At 44.7% G+C, this 23,172-nt stretch overlaps 1 protein-coding gene across 1 annotated transcript in view; it reads left to right on the forward strand.

Annotated features, from left to right (window-relative positions):
* The window catches only part of LOC307220097 (dynein axonemal heavy chain 11-like), a gene marked incomplete at its 5' end in the record, with an annotated part of 229,278 nt that overhangs the window by 117,462 nt on the left and 88,644 nt on the right, over positions 1–23,172 (forward strand). Inside the window, 3 exons of the mRNA XM_079983734.1 lie at positions 3,873–3,996; positions 11,025–11,167; positions 16,923–17,084. Of these exons, the coding sequence (XP_079839860.1) occupies positions 3,873–3,996; positions 11,025–11,167; positions 16,923–17,084 (429 nt within the window). The remainder of the gene's footprint in view (positions 1–3,872; positions 3,997–11,024; positions 11,168–16,922; positions 17,085–23,172) is intronic.

Consider the following 23,172-nt stretch of genomic DNA (forward strand, 5'->3'; position numbering starts at 1 on the left):
CGCACCTCGGAAGTTGAGCGCCTTGCGAGTCGAATGTTTTGGCTCCCAAACCCGGCAAACCCGGAAGTGAGTGTTCTGGTTTGCAAACCGCGCCTTGGTTTCCAAACATTTTGGAAGTCGAATGAACTTCCGGAACAGATTCTGTTCGACTACCGAGGTACGACTGTATCAAAGAATCATAGAGTTGGAAGGGACCCCGCTGCAGTACAGTGATACCCCGGGTTACATACGCTTCAAGTTACATACACTTCAGGTTACAGACTCCATTAACCCAGAAATAGTACCTCGGGTTAAGAACTTTGCTTCAGGATGAGAACAGAAATCGCGTGGCAGCGGCGCGGTGGCAGAAGGCTCTTCTCCTTCGACGGTGATTAACAACCTAAGCCTCTGATGAGGCTTCAGGTACACTCCCATTCCACAGAGTACCCAAACAGTAGCAGAAGGAGCCGAGAAATGTGTGCTACATTGCTACGTTTATTTCTAACTACGCAGGACAGAAAAGAATATGCATCAGCTCTCTGTGAGAGTCAGTGAACAACAGGGACAAAGAAACAGGAAACCAGTAACATCAACATCCGTCTCCCGTCTCCTGTGAGACTTCCAACAGTCTGGAATGTAAACAGAGTCTTGTGACTCCAAAAACTGCACAGTGGCATAACAGAAATCTAAAAAACCCGAGTCTAGATTTTACTTTTTGACTTCTGCATGCCATTGATGCTGGATGGAGATAAGCAACTCACATTACGCAGGTCTGCGGCTTGTTAACTTTCGCTACAGGTTTATAAAATGGAACATAGGGACATGCCTTGCACCGTGACAGACCATTGGATCCACCTACCATGATATGTTCTACACTGATAGGCAACGGAAGTTCAGAAAGCAGTTCAAAGCACAAGTAGATAAATAGGTACCGCTCTGGCGGGAAGGTAAACGGCGTTTCCATGTGCTGCTCTGCAGACAAACGCCGGCTCTCTCGGCCTATAGAGCGAGATGAGCACTGCAACCCCAGAGTAGTTTGCGACTGGACTTAAATGTCAGGGGTCCTTTACCTTAAATTTTATTGGCTCTCCCATGGTCTCACCTCTCCATGGAGATGCCATGAGTTGTACCTGAGACCTTCTACATACAATGCATGCGTCCTATCACTAAGTTGTCAGGAGTTCAGCCTACACTCAAATAGGACCCTGGCAGAGACACATGCCCAACTGGCATATTCTCTCCCTCCTGGTCGATTGTTCAGGGGCTTCATAAGCTTTCTTCTGACGAACATTGGATGCCAACCGACACTGGCACACTTAAGGATCTGCAGAGCTTGAACATCTCGCATGACAGACCTCAGCAACTCAGGATGTTGGCTAATCTACTTTATTTACATATAAACACACACGGAGCACTGCAACATGGCTCCCTCTCTGTCTAGCATCAGACAGCAAAGAGAAAAAGAACAAAGGACAATAGTCCCACTTCACGGAACACAGTAACACAAACATCCTGTCTCCATCACATCCCACTCTGTGGAGTCAAAACACATACCATCATGTGAAAGACAACAATCCTGGGACTGCAATCATGGAGCAGGAATTCTAACATAAGTTAGCACTAGGGGAGACATTCGATTCAGTTTGCATTTAAGGGTGAACTTACTTCATTCACACTATCCCCCAAAAAAGTGTGAACGAAAGCACAGCTATCCTTCAAAAGTTGCACTTCTCCAAATTTGGCAGTGCAATTTCCCAGCCAAATATGGTGCACAAAACTGCATATACAAGATCAAAGTGTGCATATAAATGCATATATTAGTAAGTATATATTTACACACATAATGCATTACATTAGGGAAATTGCTTTGTAAAACGAGTGTTTGTTAGTCAAAACTGTATATAAAAATGCGTCTATTCAGAGAAATCTAAACTAAACTGCTTCAAGCCTGCACAACTGAAGTGGATTAAAATTCTCTGGCGCAACAAATCTACTTTCAAAAGGAACAAGTCAGATTGAAAAGTGGGATTGACAAATGATTCAACAGGAAGCTGTGTAAACACACTGCAAGCAAATCAGGATTAAGGTGCATTGTAATGCCATCCATAGACAAATCGGAATGAATGCCCTATAAAAGCAGGATATAATCTAACTACTGTGTAACATTTGTGCAAGCAAATCAGGATTAATGCTGAATAAACAGGGGGAGCCCTACCTGGAAATGCTTGCTACCAGGGCTTGCCTTTGTCGGGGGAGCAGGGAAATAGTGCTAACAATGGACCACAGTGTTTTTGAAACAGCTGGCAATTGATTTATCTTCCTAGAGAGTACATATAGGTGGCATACCTCCACCTTCTCACCCAACTGCATTGATGTAATCTACATCTGTCAGTGCAAGAAACAAAAGCAGGTTTGGAGACTGCAAGAGACAGAAACTGCAGTTGGAGATGGGTGGAGAAAGAGTGAGCAAGCCTGAGCTCTGGAAGACACATTTTGATCTCTTGTCTGGGAATCTGATGACCAACAGAGGATTTGCTGCTTTCAGGAGTGCTGTGCCGTTTTAATTCATCTCTGCTCAATTTGTCTATTTGTAACGTTTAAAAGGGACGTGGGTGGCGCTGTGGGTTAAACGTCAGAGCCTAGGACTTGCCGATCAGAAGATCGGCGGTTCAAATCCCCGCAACGGGGTGAGCTCCTGTTGCTCGGTCCCTGCTCCTGCCAACCCAGCAGTTCGAAAGCACATCAAAGTGCAAATAGATAAATAGGTACCACTCCGGCGGGAAGGTAAACGGTGTTTCTGTGCGCTGCTCTGGTTTGCCAGAAGCGGCTTAGTCATGCTGGCCACATGACCCGGAAGCTGTACACCGGCTCCCTCGGCCAGTAAAGCGAGATGAGCGCCGCAACCCCAGAGTCGGCCATGACTGGACCTAATGGTCAGGGGTCCCTTTACCTTTTCAACGTTTAAAAACACCTCAAGTTTTCAGTAATCTCTCCTTCTGAAGGGAACTTAACCCAGGTAAACACACTGCCCTCGAAGCTTCTGACTACTGTCCAAGAATGGAAACTCGCTGCTTTCCCTGGTGGGCGTTGGTTGTGGACCTTCGCTCTGCATCTCCTTCCCTGACACCCAGATGCACATGGTCGCCAGCTGATGGGGAATACGCCCCCAGCCATCATAGCCATGGGCATAACTTCCCACCCAACAAAACCAGGTTCAAATTGGCCCAGATTGGGGGAGTTTCTTGCTGGCTGGCTGGCTGGCTGGCTGGGCAGCAACGCATAAAAGGCAAAGCTTCTCACTGCTGCCCAGGAAAATAATAATAATAATAATAATAATAATGATAATAATAATAAATAATTTATTGCTTATATGCCCCCCATCTGGCCAGGCCTCTCTAGCCACTCTGAGCGGCTCCCAACAGAATATTAAAAACACAATAAAACATCAAACATTAAAAACTTCCCTAAATAGGGCTGCCTTCAGATGTCTTCTAAAAGTCAGGACGTTGTTTATTTCCTTGACATCTGACGGGAGGGTGTTCCACAGGGCGGGTGCCACTACCGAGAAGGCCCTCTGCCTGGTTCCCTGTAACTTGGCTTCTCGCAGTGAGGGAACCGCCAAAAGGCCCTCAGAGCTGGAGCTCAGTGTCCGCTTGGATGATGCGGGTAGAGACTCTCCTTCAGGTAAAGACAGCACATAAGAACATGATCCTTAACAGACCAGGGGAAGCACTTAGGTTGCTATATTGTAAAAATATGTAATTTCCCCTTCAGATAATTTGAATTTTAAAAATTGGGTCTTTAAGCTTCCCCTTTCATGAGGTTGCTTTGCTTGACAATATTGTTCAGTATGCATATTTCCGTAATGATCTAAACCTCCCTTTCTTCTACAGAGTGATATTGCGACACTTTACTTTAAAGTTGGCGTGAAGAACATCGGCACCGTGTTTCTTCACGCAGATGCTCAGATCCCTGATGAGCGTTTTCTCGTATTAATTAACGACATGCTGGCATCAGGTAAGCAAAAACTCATAAATGCGAAAAAAAAGAGAGAGACTGTTTCTTTTGTACTTTATTTAAATAACATCTTTTAAAGAGACCATTGAAGTCTTCGTGGAGGGTTTTTCTTTTTTTTAAGAAACAGAAAAACCCTTCGGTAAATATATTCATGATCAAAACAGTTGAAAAATAGAAGATCCTGAAATGAGCAAAAGGCCACCAGGTTTTGAATAGGCTTCATCAGCGAGGGAGAAAGGTCAGCTGTTGAGATGAGTTATAGGAGCTATTAAGTCACCTTTGTGACACGAGCAGAATAAGCTGCATAACATAATCAACTGCAATCAAGAGGAGGGGGGGGGAAACGCTGTTTATTATAAAATGCTTCAACTATTTTAATATTTGATATTGTTATATAAAATGGCACAGCGTAAGTCCACACACATTTCACCAGTATAAACCGTCTGCATTAATTGATTTGTGGTGCACGTTTTAGAATAACAAAAAAATCGCAGAGGGATAACATTCCAAATGGTCGGGAACAGGAGGAGGGTGATTCCTGCTCCTGAAATTGCAGTTGCAGACACTGCTGGCGCAAAGGTGTCCAAAATTTCTTACAAGAGCCCTTCACTCTTTCCCCCTTTTATATCGCCTATACTGATATATGTGTGCCTTTTTAGCAATGTCAGGTCCGTGAAATTCATCCTGCAGCTGCATTTTCTGATTAAGTATATTTATCTCTAAGTGTGTGTGTGTGTGTGTGTGTGTGTACGAGAGAGAGAGAGAGAGAGAGAGAGAGAGAGAGAGAGAGAAAATAGGGGTGGACAAAGTAGTCTATTTCCAGTCCATGTTAGTTTCGCATTTGTTCAGCCTTAATTCCCTCCCATCCCATTTCTGCATGGTGATTCTTTTTTGAAAGAAAAGTCTGCATGAAAATTACTATTTAAATACATATTGCCCTGCAAAATATGCATTTCTCAATATATTTCCTCACCGAGCAAGCACATCTGAATATAATTTTCCCTAAAACAAACTTTGCTTTTTTTGGTACACTTGTTGACGCCAAGAACAACATCACAAATATGGAGAAATATGAAATGGAAAGGGTAACTGCATTCTGGTACGTACATTAGGCCAGGAGATGCAGATCAAGTGAGTTCATAACAGAATTGGCAAAGAATGAATTTGTCAAATATTTTGATTTATTTGTTCATTTTATTTATGGCATTGCTATACAACTTAATCATTAATAGTTCGAAGCAGTGCAAATAAAATTGAAGATTTAGTGCTCGCTTCGGCAGCACATATAATAAAATTGAAGATTTATTTATTTATTTTTCAAAACTGTACAAAGAATAAGATAAAAATCATCATAAAACCAGTGCTTTTTTTCTGGGGGTAGGCAGGGGTACACATACCCCTAAAGATTTTGTGAATCTAACTGGAGAAGAAACTATTTTTTAAAAAACAGGGGTTTGTAGGCTATCTAGATCAACCCCCTTCTTGAGGCAGACAAGCCAGAGCCAGAGTGTCTCAGATAAGATGGATCACCAAAGCGTGTTCTCCAATAAATGAGAGCACATGTTGCAGTGTGGGCCACCGGGCCAGGCCTCTTGTTGCCAGGCAGGTTAATAGTTGTTGCCTGGCATTGTGATTGGATAACCTGGTTGCTGGGGCAAATTGTATGTTGCAAATTGGGTGGGTGGGACCATAGTCTTTAAATATTGGTGCAGTCTGGTTTCTCTTTCTCTTTGCAGAGTGCATCGGATCACCCGCCCGCCCGCCCTCTTTTCCGGTTGACCTTGCTTTGCCTGTCATGGGGTCGTCTGCCTTGGGGCAGGGGCCTAGTAGGAATTTTGCCATTTGGTGATTGGCTGGGCCATTTGGTTTTTGCCTACTACTCAGCAATTCGTCACAACTTGTAAGGTTGCGGTTAGGCATTGGTTATAATATGCTGGTGGTGGAGGGGTCAGGATAGGCTGTGCCTGCCCCTCCTATTGCGCTGAAGGGAATTCCGTTAAAGGAATCCTGGGGCTTGCCACGATTTCGTCCAATCCCTGTCATGGGACCAGGGCCACCCAATCCCTGTCATGGGACCAGGGCTGGCAAGCTTTCGGGGAGCTGCTGGGGTGAGCGGCGTGGGTCCGACGCTTAGCTCAAATGACCCCCAAGTTTGACTTTCCCTTCTACTGGCTACCGATCGGACCTCGGGATGTCAGTTCTGTCCCAGGCGGGGGGGGGACAGATAGTCATAACCAATGTCTAAACAACCACTCACTGATTTTGTATTTTAATAAAGTTGTGGCCAAAATAGTGCCCAAAAACCAAAAGAAAAATTACGTGTTATGCGTGAAGTTATTTGAGGGGTGGCCTGGGGACCTACACCACGCAATCTCTGCTTGAAGAACTCCATTAAGTTGTTTTTTGTGGGGGGGGGTTGGTTATTCAGATTAATTTGGGGTTTGGAAAGCTATCCATTCTTGGCCATTGGTAGGCAAACTAAGGCCCCGGGGCCTGGATCCAGCCCAATCGCCTTCTAAATCCATACAGTCCGGGAATCAGCGTGTTTTTACATGAGTAGAATGTGTCCTTTTATTTAAAATGCATCTCTGGGTTATTTGTGGGGCCTGCCTGGTGTTTTTACATGAGTACCATAGGTTCCGGTGTCTTAGGCGACTGGGCATATAAGACGACCCCCAACTTTTGCTGTTCAGTTTTAGAGTTATAGAGTTTGAGTGCCGCCAAGGGCAGAGCATGCACCCCTCCGCTGCCTCTGCCGTCGCAGCAGCAGCCCGAGGCAAGGCGTTTGGCGGGTGGGTGAATGGGTGAGTGCCACGCTCGGAAAGGACTTTACGCGTCCCCTTCTGTGGGGAGGGAGGAGGAGCGATGGCAGAAGGGGCGCCTCTGCTCACCGGCCCCCTCTCCTCCTTCCCAAAGCATATACCCGGCGTATAAGACGACCCCTGACTTTTGGGGTGATTTTCCAGGGATAAAAAGTCTTCTTGTATGCCAGAACATACGGTAGAATGTGTGCTTTTTTAAAAAATGCATCTCTGGGTTATTTGTGGGGCACAGGGATTCGTTCATCCCCCCCCCCCAAAAAAAAAATAGTCCGGCCCCCCACACGGTCTGAGGGACAGTGGACTGGCCCCCTGCTGAAAAAGTTTGCTGACCCCTGATCTTGACTTTTAGCAGCCAGAGTTTCAAAATACAAAGGTGACAGGACACATGCAGAAGGAAGGCATATTCTGCTTAATAAGGAATTCTGTTTATTCCTCACTCTAAAGAGCACTATATGAACCAAGTGATTGCACAACTTTCAACTTGCAGTACAGGAATAAGCAGTCAAAGTGGAAACAGAACACGTATAGAGATTGCAGATCAGCATTAATGCATTGTTAGTATTTTATTTTATTATTCTTTCCACTAAGTAGTGTTGTCACAAAGTAAAGCATACTATATTGCGTATCGTTCTCTTTATTATTTATCCAGTTAGATCTGAAAAAGGGGAAGAGATATAAGTGGGGGGGGGGGGCAGTCCAAGTATAGCAGTAGACTATCTTTGTATTCTCTGAATCTATTGTAAGATATGTTGGTTTTGTGCTTATAATTGAGATGAACAGATGGCGAAGACTTCATTTAAAGTAGTACTGTACACCCATTAAAATAATCTCTGCTGACTGTGTTTCTTCACTAATTGCAACACAGTAGCACAGAAGAAAGATCTAGAGTCTTTTCAACCATTTACTCTTTTAGGACAATAGTGTGATCTTGTCAGAAAAAGGAGATTCCCCCAGGATAATAGGTGAGGGTCTGCCGTCTGTGGCAAAGTGTACATAAAATAAACATTCTATCATTATTGTAATGGTTCTAGGGGTTGCTCGTGCGTAAACCGGTGCAACGCCTGGCTGGGTTGCCTGAGTGAACCTCTTCTGTCCGGACAGCCACTCGCCTGTGGCTGTCTCAATCGCTGGCAGAATCCGTCAGTGGGCGTTTCTTGAACTTCTTCCAGCAAAGAAGCTCTTTGACGCCTAGTCTCCTCCTACTCTCCCTGCGCGAAGGCCTTCTGCGCAAGGAGGGTGTAGGCAGCGGAGGACCCTTACTCTCCCCGCTGGTCCCTGGCAAGGAGTCATGGGACCGCCTCGCCGATTCCCCCATCTGCCCCCCTTCTCCACTGGTGCTACGCTGATTCTCTTCCCCAGAAGATGGGCTGCCTCTCCCCATCCCGGGACGCTCTCTGGAACCCTTCCGGAGCCCGCTCTCTCCCTCCGGCCCTGATGGCAGTTCCCTGACAATTATCATTGGAAAGAGAGAGTTATTTGCACACATTTAGAAGAAGGGATGGCCTGTGTAAAACCTGCTGAAAAAAAATCATTCAAATTGTCCAAAATCCTGTGGTGCTTTCAATAAGTTTAGAGTAAGAATGCTGGTGATGCGGTCAGTCTGAGGAGCTGTGTATGTCTTGGACATAAAAATGCCCTGGATCAGCCCTGTATGAGATTCTTGAGGCCAGGTTTGTGCAACTGGCTTTATTAAATGAAAATCTACCTCCATTTACTGTAACTTGGCTGCTAAAAATATTGCCGTCCTGCATTCATCAGGCTAAAGTATAGTGACATAAAATGAATATCGTTCAAATAGTGCAGCTCAGCGGAAATGGAAGCGACCCACAAGAATGACAGTGGCAGGGAATGATTATCAGCCGAAGACCTGCATAACCAATAATGTTTTACATTCTCGATATGTCAAGAAAGGAGGAAAGAGCAACTCTTCACAGCACCTCAGGTGGCTGTTTGTGGCAGTAACTCAAGAGTCCTGGGGCAACTCCAGTAAAGGCTCTGTTGATTCCCCCTGGAAGAAAAGGATTTTCTGCAGAATGCAATTCCTTCAGAAGCTCTTATAGGAGGAGGCAGTTTTTAATGTAATTGAATTCCAGAAGGAATTTTGTTTTGGATTAGCCTCAAGCTCCAGGTCTTTTGCACCAGACCCCCAAATCTCTTGCTCTTTCAGCCTTTAAAAAAATAAGTTGTGTGTGTGTGTGTGTTTGGTTGTTTTTTTACTTTGCTTAGAGGACAAATTTCCCTCTGAAAGTTGTAGGAATGGGTATGGGCACAAGGAGAAGATATATTGCTTAGTTATTACCCCTTTTCTTGCTCACGCTAGTGAGATCAGCACAGTTCCATCTTTTGCCGTTTAAACTAGGAAGGTAAGACAAGGTTGATTTAACCTTCTATAAATAATAATCCAAGATGCTTTAAGGCAAACTGGATTTTCCTGGTATTACCCCCTTTTCTCTCCCTTTAAAATGATAATCACACACATTGTTTTGTGAAGAAGTAAAAGTATCATTTACTTACATAGTTCTTGAAGCCACAATTACAGTAGCAAAATGAAAGCAGGTTTATAACTACTATCTAAGATACAAAAGTACAAAATGTAAGTTCAAAAATGATGTCTGAGGTCACGTGTGGTCAGCTTGGAAGCACGATGAAGAAAAGAGGAGAGATGCCCAGGCAGGAAGGAAGTATGTAGTGCTACAGCTTCCTGCCAGGGCGGACAAAGGAAGTGATCTCACAGAGTTCTCTCTAGCCAATTTTACAGGAAAGTTTGTGAGTCTCAGCTCCTTCATGTGCCTATCTGACTCAGTAATGTCCCACAGAAGTCAGTCTAAATTTCCATCTAGACATATGAATTAGCATATGCAAATTTCAGCCATTGGCTTATGCCCTTAGATCCCACACTGTTAAGGGCTTTACAGAACTCCTTGATGAGGACCTTGAATTTGGCTCAGGAGCACATTTTAGCAGAACTGGCTGGATATGCTGCTGTCTCTCTTATCCATCAAAGTGAGCAGGAGTTTTTTCCCACAGGCAGCATGCAGTGTGAATTATATTGTCCAGTCCCAGAAATTGAAAAAGCATATATAAAGGCTGGGAGATTTATATTCCCCACCACCACCCCTCCCAAAAATGGGGAGACCTCTATATGAAACTCTGGCTTCATTAACAAAAATGCTGCTAACCCAAGCAGAGTGGAGAGAAACATGTAGGCTGCTGGGGGAAACCCTAACTAATTGGCATCCCTAATTGGGAACAGTTTGCAAATAAAAAGAATAAATAGTAGGGGTGTTAGATTGAGGAAAAAGGCAGGCTGGGAGCCAAAGGACCTCACAGTATCACCAACTTTTAGAAAACATTCATTTGGCTAATTTGCGTGACACAATAGAGAAAGGAGGGTTTGATTTTAAGGCGTAGCTGCAGTGATTGATTAGATTGATTATTATATTTGTGGCATGCAGGAATGAATAATTGCTGAGAACGGATATAGGAAATATTTTATTGAGAGTGCAATAATGCATAAGTCATGTGAAGCACAGCACACAAAAAAGCAACACACCAACATATAGTGAAAAGGTTTAAATAATAACTAACCCAATCTTGGAAGCGCTCCAGAAAAACAGGGAACTGAAAAAGAACTAAACAGAGAATTGTGGTTTTTTTAGACAAAAGAGAGAGGGAGAAATAGCTGCACGTGCTTTTGCATGCATATAGCTCTTTAATTATGAGAATGATTTAAGTTTAGCATCAAGATAACAGAGCCTCATTGTCTATGAACAACCGATACTGAGTTTATTTTATTTTTTTAAAAGTTGAGGCAGCATTCAGTCCTGCAACATTTGGTTCAGTTATCTGTGTAAAATGCTGGTTGAGGGAGGTTATCACAGCAGCAGCTACTTTTGTTTTTAAAAACCAAATCACGTAAAATTCAATAACACATTTAATGTAATGTGTGGTTTGGCCTTCACTGGGTGACCTTGGGCCAGTCAGTCTCTCTCAGCATGACCTACCTCATGGGGTTGTTATAAAGATAAAATGGGGGTGTGTGGGGCGGGAGGGGGACCCATATATAGTCTACTTACAGCTCTTCAGAAGAAGGGCAGTTTGGAAACACAATAATCGTGATGAAAAAAACATGTATCAAGAATAAAAAAAAAATGTAATCTCAACTTCAGATATGAAATTCTACATATAGATTTTTCTTTTTTGAAGGTGATATCCCTGATTTATTTAATGAAGATGAAGTGGATAGCATAGTATCTTCTACAAGGCTGGAACTGCGGGGGCTTGGCCAGGCTGATTCAAAAGAGAACTGCTGGCAATTTTTTATTGACAGAATTCGTCGGCAACTAAAGGTAAACAAGGAAAATGAATATGAGGGGGAAGCATTCAACATGTAACTGCTGCAAGGCGATGCATGCAGAACGAATTCTCATAATAAACACCATATTTGTGGCAGATTATCTTTGTTAGTGAGGGGAGAAATCGATAGATGGATTTTGTTTTAATGTACCAAATCAAGTTATTGGATGCCTAAAGAATATCCTAACCTTTTAATCTGTACACATTAAGTGCAAAACCAGAGTGAATTATGGAAGCTCAATTGGGATTGTAGCGTTGCATCCTTTTTTTTACCCCCCTGAAAAAGAAGAACAGCACTGAGAAGGCAAAATGATAATTACCATTGATTTTTTTTAAAGGAAAATTTAGTATCTTCTGCAGTTATAAATCTCGTAGGATAGATACAGAGGCAATAACTGGGCAAGTAGAATCAAACGTGTATCAGTAATTTTTCATATACAAATAGTTCACTGAATTATTATTCTAGATCACTTACAGGACTAAAAACTTCCAGGGGGGTAACTGTGTTAGTCAGTTGCAGGAAAACCATCAAAGGATCTTGTAGCACCTTCAGTGGCGTAGCGTGGGGGGTGCCAGGGGTGCCGGCCGCACCGGGCGCAACTTCGGGGGGGGGGGCGCGAGTCCAGAGGGAAGGGACAAGTTCCTTCCTCCGCCGGGCTCCCCGCCGCCACCGCCAGCCTTGCGCCCTAGCGCACGCGCGCCCCCCGCTGCCGCCGCTGCAGCTGCGCTCCACTCACTGCTCGCAGGAGGAGCAGCCGCTGCAGCAGCGCCAACGCCGCCACCAACGCCTGGCCGGGCACGGGCAGCCTCCGCACCCCGACGCCGCCGCCATCCCCTTGGCCCAGCCACAGGCGGCGGCTGCTTCTGCCGACAGGGAGGGAGGAGAGCTCCGAGGGGCCTCACCACGCCCTGCTCTCCCCAAAACCCTCCGAGAGGAAGCCGGCGGGCGGGCGAGGGTCTCCCGGCGGAAGGGGGCGCCACTGGCTCCGGCTCTCAGCTCAAGTCTCAGCCGCGGTGGGGGGGGGGTCGGGCGAGGACGGAGCGTGGCTGGAAGCCCCCGGACCAGGCCGGGGGGAGGAGAGGTGCTCGCCAAGCCCGGATCTGGAGCGCCTCGGAGCGCGGGCTCCACCTACAGCCCAAGGAGAGGAGGGGGCGGGGAGGCGTCCGAGGGGAGGTGGCTTCGGCTGCCTCGGCCCGCGGGGGCTCCGCAAATAATAAATTTAATAAATTCCTGCTGAGCCTTAAGGGGGGGGGTCCTTGGCTCCTTCGCTCGCCCCCAGCCCCAGTGGCATAGCGTGGGGGGTGCAGGGGGGGCGGCCGCAACATCTGGGGGGGCGCTCGCACTCGAGTGCTAAAATCCAGGGGTTAGGGGGCGCAAATTACTTGCCTTGCCCCGGGTGCTGACAACCCACGCTACGCCACTGAGCACCTTAAAGTCTACTATATTTATGATGGCATCAGTGGCAGAGCATAGCTTCTGGGGGGGCATGGAGTATATGCCCGTGCTGCCCAGGGTATATGCCCATGCTGCGGCAGAGTATATGCCCGTGCTGCCCAGGGCGGGCACGGTCCGGGGGGGGGCATGGCACGGAGGGTGCCCTCCAAGGCATGGGATAGTCGCTCAGATGCCCGGAGCGGTGTGTGTGTGCATGCCCTGCAGCCGGAGGCGGAACGAGCCACTCACGGGGTTGGAGCGAGCTGCCCATGGTGGACATTCGGCACACCGCCCACCTGCGACTCCCAAGCCTCCCCCCCAAGCTGTCAAAATGAAGGGGGGAATACCACTGGCAAAGGGGTGCAGCTGCCCCCTTCCCCCGACAACTCAGGGTAGGTTTGGGAGCCGCAGGCGCATGGCACGCCAAATGTCACCCCCCCCCCAGTGAGGGTACCTGGGGCGGTCTGCCCCCACGCCCCCTTCCTGACCACTTATTCTGGAGCCCAGCAGAGGAGAGGGGTGGCAATGTTGCCGTTGCCTCTCTGCTACCAGGTCAGGCTTGATTTGGGAAGAAGGAGGAGAAGAAGAAGAGGAGGAGGGGGAGGAGGAGGAGTTTGGATTTGATATCCCACTTTATCACTACCCTAAGGAGTTTCAAAGCGGCTAACAATCTCCTTTTCCCTTCCTTCCCCACAACAAACACTCTGTGAGGTGAGTGAGGCTGAGAGACTTCAGAGAAGTGTGACTAGCCCAAGGTCACCCAGAAGATGCATGTGGAGGAGCGGGGAAGCAAACCTGGTTCACCAGATTACGAGTCCACTGCTCTTAACCACTACACTGCGCTGCTCTGTGGGAGTGGAGTTGCGGCTGGCAACACTGGGTTGTTGCGTGAGAAAGCTGCCCCCATGGCTCCCTCGCACACTTGTGCCAGGCCCTGAAGGTCCGACTCATGCACACTTCAGCTAGTCCTAGAAAGCAGAGGTCCAAGCAATTCCACCCTTTCCCCAACCCAATCCCAGGGAATATCCTCTCTTTAGCGTTAAATTGGAGGAAACGTCCAGCCGGTGAAAACCTGAATTGCCACTTAGGACGACTGAGTACTAAAGAGTTGTCTCTCCCCGCCCCCCCGCCCTCCAGAAGTGTGGATGAGCCCTAAGTGTCATTGATTTCAATGGGGCTACTTTTGAGTAATATGCAGTTGATACTGGAAACTGCCCTGTGATCCTTGGATGAAGACCAGTATGGACATTTAATGCAGTTTTCTGGTGGATTTTTCTAAGCTGTTGTAAGCTCCCCTGAGTGTTGTGACTGCAATGCATCTTCTAAATAAGCAGATAATATTTCAGCACCTAAGGTCTGTGCGTCACAACATCCTTGGGTGTGCTGTGTATAACTAAGCGCATTCATTTCTTGCCTGTTGAGCTCCATCCAGCTCACAGTTCTTGTGTTCCCCACGTGTGACCTTGCCACTTCCTACTAGAGATCTGATCAATACCAGTTTGCTCCTTCCATTCTTCAGTTGATGGATAGCTTTGGTAACTCTTTAATCTTTATTGGCCTTCTATCAAATCCTTCATGGTGACCTTCAGGTTTGGATTCCTCATTGGCAATTCTGGGAAAGTTCCTTTTTTTAAAAAAGAAATAAGGACCGCCTAAAGCAAATACTTGCTTGTTTAACCTATCTTCAGTATTCCGAAATTGCAAAGAATACACTGTGCATAGTGTTGAATGGTTTCTTTAAATGTAAAGGTTCATCATTGTTCCATCCGATGTGTATGTCTTTAAGGGGCCAGAGCAAGGGCCAGAGCAAAATAACGAGACCCAGCTTTACAGCTGTGAAACATAGCAGGTGCTGCTGAGTTGTACTGATTAAGGTGTGTCAGCATTTGGGTGTAGTATATAAGGAGCAGCACCTAGCTCTCCCATTACCCTGGGGGTTGGGTTGGTGGTTGGTTCTGGTTTGTTGTTTATGTATTTAGTGCATAAGGAGTTTTTGTTTTTGTAATTAAAACCTTGTTTAAGTTATTTTTGAGTCCCTTTTTAATGCATGGTCTCCCCAGCAAGCTCTCTGCAGCGCTACTATACTGCAAAAAGCCAACACATAGAACCAGCGGGTTTTATAGCCTCTGGTTCTCAAATCATGCTTGACAAGTTTTGTTTTTTTAAAAAAAAATCATCTTCTTTCATAGAATCAGAATTGTAGAGTTGGAAGGGACCCGAGGGTCATCTAGTCCAACCCCCTTCAATGCAGGAATCCCAATTAGATCATACATGGCAGATGGCCATCCAGCCTCTGCTTAAAAACCTCCAAGGAATGAGAGCCCACTACATCTCACGGGAGTCTCTTCCACTGGGGAACAGCTCTTACTGTCAGAATGTTCTTCTTGATGTTTAGTAAGAATATCCAGTTCCAGTCAATATCTATGATTCCATCAGTTGGGCTATACTGATTCTCATAAGCCCTTAGGAAAGTTTATGTGCACAAGGAAATAGTATGCACCACTTTTTCTTATTAAATTTTTCTATTCCTCGTGCCAGATTACCACTGTTTTAATTAATGCATGTTAAGTTACTGTTGTCAGTGATATCTACTATCTGAAAAGCAAGGAGAATGTAATACAGTGGTACTTTGGTTTAAGAACAGCTTAGTTTATGAACAACTTGGATTAAGAATGCTGTAAACCCGGAAGTCGATGTTTTGATTTGTGAACTTTGCCTTGGAATAAGAACATGTTTCGCTTTCTGTTGAGTGTGTTCCATTTGTAAATTGAGCTCCCTGCTGCTATGGGAAAGCACACCTTGGTTTAAGAACACTTTGGTTTAAGAATGGACTTCCGGAACGGATTAAGTTCGTAAACCAAGTTACCACTGTATGTAATTATTTTTCACAACAAAAAGCGGAGTTCCGTACTGTCACTTTTGTAGCATTGGGAAGTGTGGGGTGACAAAGGTCATATTATAGGGGAGCAGCCCCTTTATATTTTCTGCTACTTCCCTTGCGTACCCCATGTTATGTTAAATCCAAATGGCTTCAGAGGAGCAATTTGCTTCAGCACTGCAGCAGGAGGTAGGAAGGGGTTAATTTCCCCCTCTCTCTTTCTGGTGTGATCCCAGTAATCATCACACCCATACATACACCCACAGCAGCTGCTATTTTGTATTTTTTTAAAAAACACATGTGTGTTAAATGCATTTAACATCATGTCTAATTTGACCCAACATAAGACTTGGGGTGGGTGGTGGATAATATGCTTTAAGGAAATTAGAAGTGATGCCTGTGGATTTCATGTTGTGATAAAACATTTGGGTGTATAGACAAAGGCAGGAGGAATATGGTGCTAACCTTCTGCCCCACCTGAGAAGGCATCACCAGTTTAAAACTGTGTGGGTACCTTGATATTTCATTATTCGATACATGCATATTTAAACCACTCTCACCATTGCTAGCTTCAAGCATCAGAGCCAAAGTGACTAGGGCATGGTCTAGCCAAAGTCAAGCACTTCAGTTCTCATAGATTTAAGAAAGCCATTGCCATCACCTTAACATTTATATAATTTCATGGTTTCAAGTCACTGTATAAAATGCATTATCTAGCGGTACCTTACAGGGATACTATATAAATTGACATTATTATCCCCATATTGCAGGTGTGTATGTGTGTTACGAGTTGGGGGGCTGAGAGTGACTTGCCTAAGACTACTCAGTGCAGCCATGTCCAAAGTCTGTTTCAGGGGCCTAATCCTGTCCACCGGTCTGTTTCATCTGGCCCCTGTGGCAGTTTATTTCCTGGGGTAAAATCCTTAAAAACCCTAGCAACCTCAATTCTAAAAAAAGGTCAACAACAACTCTGGTCGGCCCTTTGGTCAGCCCTCACGGCCCTTCACTTCATCAAATCTGGCCCTCTTTGAAAAAAGTTTGGACACCACTGATCTCGTGAGTCCATGGCGCTGTCTGCTTTGTAGCTTAGTCATTTTAGCCACTGTGGCACGCCAGCTCTCTAGATGCAGCTGTTGAACCTAGTGGAACTTAAAAGTGCTTAATTTTGGCTGGATTGTGTTCTTAGTATTACTGAGCAGCTCTGTCTATAAGGTCACAGAGAGTTCTGCTGGCTACCATGGACCGAGAATCCTGAAGTACACAGCTGGGAATGGGAATGTGTTGAGCTGACTGATTTAAGGAAGCACATTTTGAGATTTTACTTGGTGTGTCCAACTAATTAATTATCTGAATGGTACCATTAGTCTTCCGACGTTAAATTAATGCCTGGTTAATTACTGAAGACTCTCTCATGGGAACGGTTTTTGCTTCCCAGGTTGTGTTATGCTTCTCCCCGGTGGGTTTCACCCTGAGAGCAAGAGCGAGGAAATTTCCAGCCCTCGTCAATTGCACTGCCATTGACTGGTTCCATGCTTGGCCCCTGGTCGCTCTCCAGTCCGTTAGCACCAGCTTCATTGACAAGATGGATTTACTTGATGTAAGTACAGCTTATTTTGCTGCCGTGGGTTCTGTGCATGAATTCTGAAATGCTCCATTTTGCAAAACTAGCCACGGAAGCACTATTGGTCAGGTTCTCTCCCACAACTGTTTACTATTGCCTCTTCAAAATCGCGCTTCACTGGGGGAAATTGGATATAAGTTATTGGTTTGGATATTTGTTGTCTGGAGATCCTATGATTGGAACAGAAAGCATGAGATATACCGTATTTTTTGCTCTATAAGACTCACTTTTTCCCTCCTAAAAAGTAAGGGGAAATGTGTGTGCGTCTTATGGAGCGAATGCAGGCTGCGCAGCTATCCCAGAAGCCAGAACAGCAAGAGGGATCGCTGCTTTCACTGTGCAGCTGTTCTCTTCTTGCTGTTCTGGCTTCTGAGATTTAGAATATTTTTTTTGTTTTGTTTTCTTCCTCCAAAGACTAGGTGCGTCTTGTGGTCTGGTGCATCTTATAGAGCGAAAAATATGGTAGTTCAATAGACAAATACATCTATTGAACTATATCTCCTACTTTCTGTTCCAACCACAGGATCTCCAGATAGCTAAGCAATAAAAAATGTATTAAAAAATCAAGATAAAATGATAAAAGCAGCATAACAAATAGAATTGCCAGGAGAAATAGCAGGAGATTCAGGACAACAAATAGAAGTGCTTCATTGCATAGCTACAGCTGTATCTGGATTGGGATAACCTGGCCATTGTAGTCCATGCATTGGTAACTGGATTACTGCAATGTGTTTTAGGTGGGGTTGCTGTTGTGCCTGGTCCAGGTAAAATCATAGAATTGTAGCATTGCAAAGGGCCATCTAGTACACGCAGAATGCAATGGCTGGACTGCTGCTGGGGGAACATGGCTGACACCTCTGCTAAAACAAGTACACTGGCTACCCACATCCTACCTGACCAGGTGCAAGGTCTTGTGCTAATATGCAAAGTTCTGATTGACTTGGGTCCAGGAAACTTCAGGACCTACCAGCTGAGCCCTTCTATTGTAGCCTGATAACTGTAATCACCTGGTGGAGTGCATCTGCTCACCTTCATCCATTGTTCCCCTTGCCTCTCTTTCTCTCTATGGGGGATGTGGGTGGCGCTGTCATCTAAACCACTGAGCTTCTTGGGCTTGCCAATGAAAAGGATGGCGGTTCGAATCCCCGCGACGGGGTGAGCTCCCATTGCTCCGTCCCAGCTCCTGCCAATCTAGCAGTTTGAAAGCACGCCAGTGCAAGTAGATAAATAGGTACCACTGTGGCAGGAAGGTAAACGGCGTTTCCATCACTGTGTTGCATTGCACCAGAAGCGGTTAAATCCTGCTGGCCACATGACCCGGAAAGCTATCTGTGGACAAACGCCGGCTCCCTCGGCCTGAAAGCGAGATGAGCGCCGCAACCCCATAGTCGCCTGACGGGACTTAACCGTACAGGGGTCCTTTACCTTTTACCTTTTACCTTTCTCTCTTGTTCTCTGTCTTCCTCCTCACTTTCATTCGTTGCTTCCACACAGTCAAAGTGTTGACTGCAAGCACCTTGGGACCATAAGCAGTCTTTTTCATTATTATTTAGGGTCCTCTGCAAAGCACCACATATGCCAAAGGCATAGTATGATGTAGCAGGAATAACCTTGTGGGATGCAAGAGAGGTCAATTTGATTTTCCTTTCAGCTAAGGTTGGCCCAAGACTGAAATCCAGTATTGTTTTTAACACTCGATTGGGAACCGCCCAGAGTGGCTGGGGAAACTCAGCCAGATGGGCGGGGTATAAATAATAAATTATTATTATTATTATTAGGCTGCCTGAGGTGAAGGGGCATGATGGCACCCTGGCCAGTTCCACATACAAAAAACACCTCAACTGGCTGCTGAATCTTACTTCAACATTCCTGATTGGGACATTTATTTTGTTTACACCCTAGCATCCTCCATCATTCCTGAGGCAGCAGGCCAGATTAGAAGGCTCGTGTGGCAACAGAGAGGAATGACTGGGGAATGCTGTGGTCCTCTGAGGTGTTTGTCTCCCTCTATCTAATGGTTGGGTTGCGGCTGCTTTCAGCTATTCAGTTATGTGCCGTCCAAATAAAATGGAACCAGAATGGAGTTCTGGGGCTGTCAGCAATAATGAGGAGTAATAGGGTATTATCTGAAAAAAGAAAATAAACCATTAAAAAAAGAAGAAGAAGTAATAGGAATCTCTGGGATACGGTAGTAGAATATCACCATTTGGACCAATTACACAGAAAACAATAACCCAGTCCTCTAAGGCCTGTGAGCATTCTCAGGCACAGCATGATCTCAAGTTGAGTCAAATTGTTCTTACTTTGTAAGTAAGTCTAAGCCAGACTGCTGCTTAATGACAGTATTAAGCTACAAAAATCTTTCATTCTATCTAGGTCTAACCTAATGAATTTGCTGCTAACATAAAAGCAAAAATGAATGGCAGTTTCCTCCATTAAAAGCAATTTCCTATCCTAAGGGAAAAGTTTACTTATTTCTCGTACCATATTTTTCAGTAGCATTAACATCGTGAAAATAGAGCAATTACCTTTAAATTACAGAGCTAAATATTATGTCACCGTTATAAAGAAAATGGTATTGTTGCATGCTACTGCAATAATTTATTTATTTATTTTTTGCTTCGTAAAAGCGTTCCAATCTCAGCAAGGTTTCTTTTGTCAACAAGCTACCATTTCAACTAAATTAAGTAATAGTCTTCATGCTGTATTAATGCAGAGAGATCGTACGCAAGTAGCACATAATCCTTCAAAAGATTTTTTTTCTTATTTAGAGCAGAGCAGACTTCCTTATCCGCAAATTAATCCAGTGCAAAACATGACAAACAATAATATAATTAGCAGTTATGTCAGCCTCTTCTTTTGCATGTGATTCCTCAAATTCCGCTACTTGTTGTTGTTTAGTTGTTTAGTCGTGTCCGACTCTTCGTGACCCCATGGACCAGAGCACACCAGGCAATCCTGTCTTCCACTGCCTCCCGCAGTTTGGTCAAACTCATGCTGGTAGCTTCGAGAACACTGTCCAACCATCTTGTCCTCTTTCGTTCCCTTCTCCTTGTGCCCTCCATCTTTCCCAACATCAGGGTCTTTTCCAGGGAGTCTTCTCTTCTCATGAGGTGGCCAAAGTATTGGAGCCTCAGCTTCACGATCTGTCCTTCCAGTGAGCACTCAGGGCTGATTTCCTTAAGAATGGAGAGGTTTGATCTTCTTGCAGTCCATGGGACTCTCAAGAGTCTCCTCCAGCACCATAATTCAAATGCATCATTCCGCTACTACTATTTTAATTATTATTGTAGTAGGAGCTGTTGTTATTTATAGCTCAGTTGGTAGAGTATGAGAAGCTTAATCTCAGGGTTGTGGGTTCGAGTTTCCTGCGTTGCAGGCGGTTGGACTAGATGACCCTTATGTTCCCTTCCAGCTGTACAATTCTATGATTCTGTGGTTGTTATATGCAAACTTACTGACTTTCTTATATAAAAAATAGAAGGGTACATCGAAGTGTCTTTATTAGCAGATATTCTGTTAAGTGAGTTAGCCAAGAACACCATGATTTTTGGGAGCATCTGAAAACTGGACATTTATACATCTCTCTTGGAAGACAAAACTTTCATATGCATTTCAGGATCTTTAGGGTACTTCTAGGCCAGCAAAAGTGCTGGAATTTTGTGAGCACAAAGGGCAAGTATTTTGCTTGGAGCCTTTGCATAGAGAGGTGTGATAGAGATGTTTGAAACAGTGAATTAATAAGGAAGTGTGAATACGAGGGGGGAAGTTTGAAAAGGTTAGGAACTGATATATGGTGGCTACATGTCAATGTTAATTCATGACTTCATAAGCCATGGTTTATGAAGTGGTGGAGAAGCACCAAGGCTATGTGTTCCTCTGCTTACTTCTCTTCTTTTCCCATTGCTTACTGGTTTTGATTCAGACATCCTGGCTTCCATTAAACCACAGTTCCCCATTATGGGTACTGCCACAAGGCAATCCACTTCTCCGTGGATTTTTAAAAAAATAATTTGCCCTGCTGAAAAGTTAAATAAATGGAAAATGTTTTATTCCAAAGCAAAAGAAGAAGAAGGGGGTATTTTTATAATTATTACCATTTAGGAGAAATAGTGGGATTGCTAGGATCACTTCTATTCTAGGCAGCCAACCCAAGTGATCCTCCAGTAGGGGACCAGCTGGTTAACAATTGAGCTTAGAAGCAGTAGATATTATTTCCTTCTGCCATGTTCTCTAGGTGCAGGAAAGTTTCTTGCATATTTGGAGTCTTGTGAACCCCACAATTTGAAGTAGCACCAACCAGATAAAGGCTTAGCTACCCCACCTGTGTGTGTCATGTATTCTGTATTGTGACCTCATTTTGGGTGAGATTGAAAATTACTGTGCGGTGTGTGTGTGTGTGTGTGTGTGTGTGTGTGTGTGTTTCAATGCCTTTACACAACTACAAGCTTTGAAATGAGGTAACTACAATAATTTCACTGGAACAGACCTTTCCTATAATTTCAGTGTTTCCTTCCCTTTAATGATTATGTTGCATTCTCAAAAGCTGCCCTTGTCTGCAAGACCCAGCATTGATGGGGAACATTCTTGTCAACGCCTCTCAAACTCAATAATCATATTGGTGATCCAGTCCCATGGATTTTAAGCCGAAATTTCTGACTTAACTCAGGAAATATTAACTTAAAACGTCAGAATTTGAGCAGGTTTTAGATCACTTGACATCAGCAGACCCCCCCCCTTCCTTTGCAAATGATGTCAGGAATTTGACTTAGAGGTTACATTTAACTTGCAGTTAAAAGTATGGGGAGTTTTTTAAGCGTTTAACTTATAGTGTATATTAGTAGGAAACTAAGTTGAGCAGAACCCATTAATGTCACAGTGATCGGTTACCAATGGAAATAAATAATTCATGATGAAGGGAATTAGTCTAATTAGCAGGCAGTTTGAGTCCTTTGATAAAACCCAGCTCTAATTCCGTGAAGGGCAGGAAATGCTGTCATCAGTCAGCCCTGAAAAGATTAGCATCTATTATGAATGAGGTTAGACACCCTCGTGAAGTCATGTGTGTCCTGGAGACAAACTTAATATGTTCCAGAATAGGGCACAGTTTGTCTCACCAACACACCGTGAGTCCTACTGGGCTATTGTATGTAGTAACAAGTAAAAGATCTCTGCACTTTCTTATCATTCTCCCCCTGTCCATCACGCTGACAACTGTGCAAATACATTTTCCATGCAAAGCAGGGAATGGGCTCGGAATGCTTGTAAACTCGCAGGAGGCATCAGGGGAAATGTGTCCCCGGGTTTCAAGAACCAAAAGGCGGAATGCACGTGAGAGCATCAAAATAACATTTGCGTGAGATTAAGGGTTTCAAAATGCAGAGCTAACAAGGGTGTATCTTGCCTCAAATATGCATGCAGTATCCCTGCCTTCCTTTAGAATGTGGGCACATGTTTTTTTTTCCCTCTCAACAACCCTCTATAGTATGTACTACTTGGGTTTTCGGCATGTGATTTCCTGGTCTCTGATCTTACAACTTGAAACACTACTCTGTTCATAGAAATGTTGTTGTAGTGCAGTTGTAAGGTCACTTATGTTGCCGACGCACATTTAAAACTTTTCCAGTTGCAGTGGCAGCTCGGGTTAAGAACCTAATTTGTTCTGGAGGTCCGTTCTTAATTTGAAACTGTTCTTAACCTGAAGCACCACTTTAGCTAATGGGGCCTCCTGCTGCTGCCGCCGCCACGCGATTTCTGTTCTCATCCTGAAGCAACGTTCGTAACCAGAGGTACTATTTCTAGGTTAGCGGAGTCTGTAACCTGAAGCGTATGTAACCTGAAGCGTATGTAACCCGAGGTACCACTGTACTAAGGTTAGAGGGGTGGGTGGTTTTGGTTTTGGTTTTTTAAAAAGAAGTAGTCTACCATAAGGAAAGACAATTCAATGCAAAAAAAGAACATTTCTTTTTAGTGCAAGCCAGGCCCACTGAAACCAATGCGAGTAATTTCCCAGGGCTGGAGGCTGCACCATTCCTTAAAACCTTTGATATAAGGCATTTAAACT

Source organism: Podarcis cretensis (genome assembly GCF_951804945.1).
Source record: "Podarcis cretensis genome assembly, chromosome: 1".
Lineage (NCBI taxonomy): Eukaryota > Metazoa > Chordata > Lepidosauria > Squamata > Lacertidae > Podarcis > Podarcis cretensis.